Source organism: Pagrus pagrus, assembly GCF_965226575.1.
Source record: "Pagrus pagrus genome assembly, chromosome: 8".
Classification (NCBI taxonomy): Eukaryota; Metazoa; Chordata; class Actinopteri; order Spariformes; family Sparidae; genus Pagrus; species Pagrus pagrus.
The window spans coordinates 19,970,655-19,976,698 of record NC_140192.1 but is presented as its reverse complement, the minus strand read 5'-3'; the positions used below and the strand labels follow the sequence as shown (position 1 = coordinate 19,976,698).

The window sequence follows — 6,044 nt, the reverse complement described above, 5'->3', positions numbered from 1 at the left end:
TCAAACATGTATTGGTAAAATATATCATAGATTTCTTCCAGAAAATAACAGAAATTCATGCAATAAAAGGAAAGTAACATTTTACTAAATGCATGGTGAATAGACATTTTAGTTAATTAAGTAATTGAGACTGTGGCATAACGTTTTGCTGCATCAGTTTTTGTACACAATAGGAACATTTTACATGTAACAGCAAGACAACAATATAACTGATAATATTAATGATGGCTTTTTGTTTGTGGGCCCTGGTAAGTGTGATGCTGTCTACTCTCATGGCCAACTAGAATGTTCACTTAATGGAACTGAGCCATTGATAAGGTTATTAGTTATTTTTCATGTTTCTGCTATGACACATTTAAATGTTGGCTGGTAAAAGGTCCATACATGGTACATTAACAGAGGAGACAGTCTTTACTGATATTCTCATTGACAATTAGATAACTGCAGTAATAATGTTTAAAGGTCGAACATTATAACTTCAAGTTTAGATTTGTTTCATACTACATTTTGAACCCATATCCATTTCTGTAACAGAAATAATTTTTATTAAGACAAGAAATGTTGAGGAGGCTTTGGATTAGATTTTTTTAATGCACTCTTATGTCACTGCCTTTTAATAAGGATTTTAGAATTGCCACTTATTGGCTTATACTCACATTGTGTAAAATTTTCCAGTGGGAAAACTGGAAATACATTTTGCATGGCAGATCGTTTACCCCCATCTTTCATCATGAAAAATAGAATCAACTGAAACATGGCTGCCACAGATTCAGATGCCAGCAATTTAGTTGCTTTTTCAGGGATAATTCAGTAGTGGCTAATGCAGTAGTGCGGTTTGAGCCCTGGCCATCTGATTTACTCACATCCCACTGACTTTATACTGTATACATCATATTGTTTGAGTCAGGGTGCCCAAACCTTTTCCCTTGGAGAGCCAAACAGAAACTTAATGGTTGTACACGGGCCAAAAGCAAACACTTATTGTGTTGTCAAATACAAAATTGTATTAGGATCCCAAAGTGCAACTCTGCCTGCCATGCTCAGATAATGAAAAATCAATAATTAGCTTTTTATTTCACAATAAAAGATTGATTAACCTACACCATTAGCCTTCAAAGTGGTAAAAGATGACAGAGAATACAAAATAAGTGATGTCTATTCACCTAAATTCTAAAAAGACATAATTTTACTAATACTATTCTTTTTACTTTCACTTACTTCCAGTGGTGAATGAAAAAAATGAAATGTACACATTAAACAGCAACACATTTTTTTCTGGATAATCCTCAATCTAGCATTTTTATAAGTACTGTTTCCTTGGAAAGTTAGTTATGATGTAAACACTTCACTGAAGGCACCGAAAATTAAATTAAATTTGTAACTCTTTCAAATTCCAGCATAATGTGCACTGTAACCACTTGGGCATGCTATCATGACTTTGGAGCCTGAGTCTTACTGGAAATGAATAACATAGTGTGAAATAAGACGCAGAGCCGGGCAACACTTTCTTTCCAGGCATGATTTATTGAAAACACACCAAATTTATACTCTACAAACCAGTATTTTTCCGTTATGTTTAACAAGCGTAATATTTGCCTCTGGGTATTAGTAAAATTAACATAATACATTCTGTCACTGTGGCATCGCTTCTGCTCGCTACGAAAGCATTAACAACTTTACTCTTCTAGGAAATCAAAACCATGTTTTTGAATGACTCTATCTTTTTTTAAAAGTATATAATACAACGTAATACAAGGCAGAAACCCACCAACAGTCTAAACTACTTGGGCTTGGGAGGAGACAGTGGGCCCGGGTGGGGGTGCAGGATGAATGAATGAGTGAGTTGGGAAGAAGGAAGGGAGGGTGACACAGGAGAAGGAGGGGGGAGAGGCGAACAGACAGGATGGAGAGATGACAGTCGAATAGGGAGGAATAAAGTTATATAAAACACACTTATCTTTATCTACCATGGAAAAGGTTAAGGCACATGATAGGTACAAACACATCTGCTACTGAGTGTTACAGTTACTTTATTTTGACGGTCTTGAATCAGTCATATCTACACAGGTAGGTTTGTTTGATTCGACGTGTGTCCGTGTCCTGCATTGACTTTACAGCACAGTTGCTTGGCTCTTTATTTTGTAAATGCACACTGCACATCCACAAAACCAAAAAACCCTTTTATGAACGCGTGTAAATACAACTCCAGATCCTTTGGTTGTGGTACTGCAGAGCGCAGTTAGGAATAGTCGTATGGGTCTTTGTTGCAAGGGTTCAGTATTGTCCAATGAAAGCACACACTTCTGAGGACACACAAAAGGGATGCTGGGTATTGTTATAACTTTTTTTAACCTCTGAAATTAAAGTTTATACAGTATGTTTTTTTTTGTAGTTTATTGATTTTTACCACAACGTACATCTTTGTAAACACTGTGTAAAATATGCAAGCTTTATAAAGTCACATACGTCACAAAGAAAAATCAGACTTCAATGCAGGCACATGCCGTTCGCCTTGATGACGCATGAGTGACACCAACTTGATTAGATTCTCTTCCCGTCTCCTCTCCGCAGGGAATCAGGAGGCAGACAAGTGCTGGGGACGAGACATTATCACCTTATCAGGATTTTGTCTGCAGTCTCACCAAGCAAGAGAAAAATGGCAATATGATTCTGTATCTCTTTGCTTTTCTACATCACATCCACTCTAAAACGTTGTAAAAATATATACTATGTGACCAAACTTGATGTTTTGTTTTTTACAGTGTGATGCAACTTTTATTTTGTCTGAAACATCCGGATTCACTCATCCACCTGTATTCTCTTCCTGCACATGAATGGATTAGTTAATATCCAAATGACAACCACAAAAAACTGGCACTTGGAAAGAATAGAATATAAACATCTGTACAGTTTTTCTTCATGCTCACGACTGAATATTTCTCTTTAAGATGCGCCGGTGAAGGAGTGTTGAGGGTTGGCGGTAACTTGGTATGAATGCATCGGGAAGAAAAATGAAAGGACTTTTATTAACACTGCCATCTCTTGTCTATCCCATTACCTCTGTCTGATCTCTGACCCCTCCACAGTGTCTCTTTTCAAAAATGCAGGGGCTGTCAGACAACATATAATTCATCGTCTTTAGAAAGAACACTGCAGATAAACTTTTTCTGTAACTTTTTTTTGACAAATACAAAATATAAATAGATGATCGTCGGCGTAACTCGACAATATTTGACACACATTTAAGTTACGTGGTTATTTCTTGTTTACAAACATGGTGAGCCTTTATCAAATGAGATGTGCTTTCCAAACAATGTGATATTAATATACAACTAAGAAGTCGGTAATTTTTGTTCTTTTTTTCCTTCATTTTTTCGCTTTTTTTTCCTTTTGACCCTAATATACATTTATATAAAACCCAACAAAAATAAAAAATGCTTTTAGATCTATCCTTTCAACAAGGGAACAATCCTCTGCCTCGCTTTTCAAAAACACAAATCATTTATAAACAGAATGCCTTATATCCTCTTTAATACACATCATTGACAAAGCGCAACCAGCCAGTAAACTCATGAAACTGCATCGTTATACAACCTGAGTGGTTACACACGTAACCACAGCTCCGTGAGTGAGGGTCAACATGCCACTCAGCTCATACTGTACATGTTGACCACGATGAAACAGAAAGTTTCCGTTTTAGCTTACTTTCACGGCGAGACTGTTGCTCCATCTGATGAACACACCATGTCACTTTCCTTTCTCCAGACCACAACTTGCAGGCTCCTCACTTTATAAAATGCACATCAATCATAATCACTTTTGATTTCAAAGCATCTCAGTGCACTTTTTCCATTTTTTTTTTTTTGAAAAAACACAGTGAACCAAATGGATTGTAAGTCTATGAGAGCAGGCTGCTGGGAGTTCATGTTTATCCACTATGCTACAGCTCTTCTCAGGCCCCTTTTCTTTTCTTTTACTTTTTCTTTCTCGTGTCCACGCCTCCAATCTGAAAACAAACATTCACCGACCTTCAAAAACACCAGTCCATACCTGTTCACATCAAAATACCAAAGCTTGACCACAAACTGAAAGCAAAATTCTCCAAAACCCATGAAATTGAGGCATGAGCTTCTTCCAGATGTGAAAACATCCATTTCTTCTCCTACAGGTTTCTTTCCAACATACGTTCCTTTTCCATTCACTTCCTTCACAACACTTTGTCCGCCCTTCATACGTCCCTTCCTTCATCAGCACCGGCCTCTGTCAGTTTCTTGTCACTGGTAGAGCTCAACAAGAGTCAACACTGTGAAATTCACATGATGTCCAGTGGGAATGTGGATATGTGATAGTAGTAGAAGTAGTCACTTTTTATTATTTTTTTCTTTTTTTTTTCTGAAAAGCATGAGAATGCTGGCTGCTGCTGGGTAGTCGCTGTTGTGATCATTATTTTTTTTAAATCCTCTTTTCTGTACAAAGTCCAACTCCAAAGATGAGCTCCATGTGAAATGGCAGTGGTGATGTGAGAGATCCTCCTCTAGCTGGGGTGTCGCACTGTTGTTATTTTAAGCCTGAAGCATGTGGACAAGAGAGAAAAACATTAGAAGAACCACACATACAGTTGGAAATGATAATAAATGAAGAGTTTCAGTCCAAAATGCTACACATCCACTGTAAAAATTAGACAAATAACTACTTTACAGTGATTCAAAGGATAATATGGCATTATTTATTTAAATGTTTTATGTTATTGTCAACAAATTCCATTGAAGACCATAATCATGTGTCAGCCTGCCTCTCAGTACTTCCCTTCAAGACTTCCCTACCCTGACTGTGTGTGTTCAGTTGACCTTGGTGTAGTACAACAAGTCAGAAATCCTGTTCTTGCCAGGTTAGCCATTGCAAGCAATACCAGTTGATAACAACACATTATGCAGTATTTTGCACATGCAAACGCTCCATGGATAGAAGTTGGACAGGACTCTGTGTACGGGCAAACTTCTACCTCAGAAGGTTTTGGTTTTGGTCTTTTCACTGGATTTGCTGACAATAAGAAAAATAAATAACATCATCAACCTTTACCTGAAACATGTCATACTAAACTGTATGTTTTTAGAGCAGAACCGCATTTTGCCATCACTGGATGTGAATTTAGATCGAAACTCTCCAAATGTGATTTCAGACAACGAGAAAACCATTTGGCATTATCATGGTACCTGACAGAACACATCACCATCAACAAATGCTTCAATCATTTCATTCCAGATGGCAAATGGAGGCGAGAGAGACAGCCAAACAGATGCTTGATGTGCTGGATAAAATCCTGCATGTGCTAAATGAAGTGAAAATTACTCACCTGATGATTTTACCTGCAACATTCTTTAAAAACTTAAGTGGCTAAATTACAATGAATAGCACAAATCATACTATATCTCTCGAGAGTCGATGTGATGTATTTCCTATGATAATGCAATGGATGGAGATGAAAGAATTGAGCAGATGACCACTGGCAAAGATGACTGAGATAAGAAATGAGGAAGAGAAGAACAGTGAGGTCTGACAAGAGGCCTCTGGCACAGGAGAGGACAACAGCAGTGAGGAGGAGGCAGGAGGAGATCAATGCTACCGATGGATTCATGGCAACTACTGAAGCTCACCCAGATCAGCTTACAGCTTTACAAAGTCATGCATGGGACATTAAATAGTGGGTCAAACATACACTAATGCACTGCAAATAAAATATGTACCGGTTCAAGGACATTAATAATTTAGATTTATCTCCCTGTGACTTGTTTAACAAGCTGTTGCCTTACAGTCAAGGTGCATGGACATGAGCAAATAGAAAGAAAGAACACTACAGCTGCTCTTGGATGCTCTGACAGAGTATTCCTAATGGGGGAAAAACAACTGTTTCAGCAGAAAGTCTTCATTAGATATTAATGGTTTTGGTTGTAGCTCCATTTACTCAAACTTTCTGCTAAAATAAACTTGATTCTCTCATCTAAAACACACACTTTACTAATTCTCGACCACAGAGGGAAGCTGAA

The 6,044-nt window shown here is 37.6% G+C and overlaps 1 protein-coding gene across 7 annotated transcripts in view; it reads right to left on the bottom strand.

The window, feature by feature from the left end:
* Positions 1-1,504: 1,504 nt before the first annotated feature.
* The window catches only part of arvcfb (ARVCF delta catenin family member b), a 221,669-nt gene continuing 217,129 nt past the window's right edge, over positions 1,505-6,044 (bottom strand). For all 7 annotated transcript variants that reach the window (XM_084358983.1, XM_084358981.1, XM_084358979.1 and 4 more), the window contains one exon: positions 1,505-4,568. In XM_084358983.1, coding sequence (XP_084215109.1) covers positions 4,563-4,568 — 6 coding nt within the window. In that variant the 3' untranslated portion in view covers positions 1,505-4,562. The remainder of the gene's footprint in view (positions 4,569-6,044) is intronic.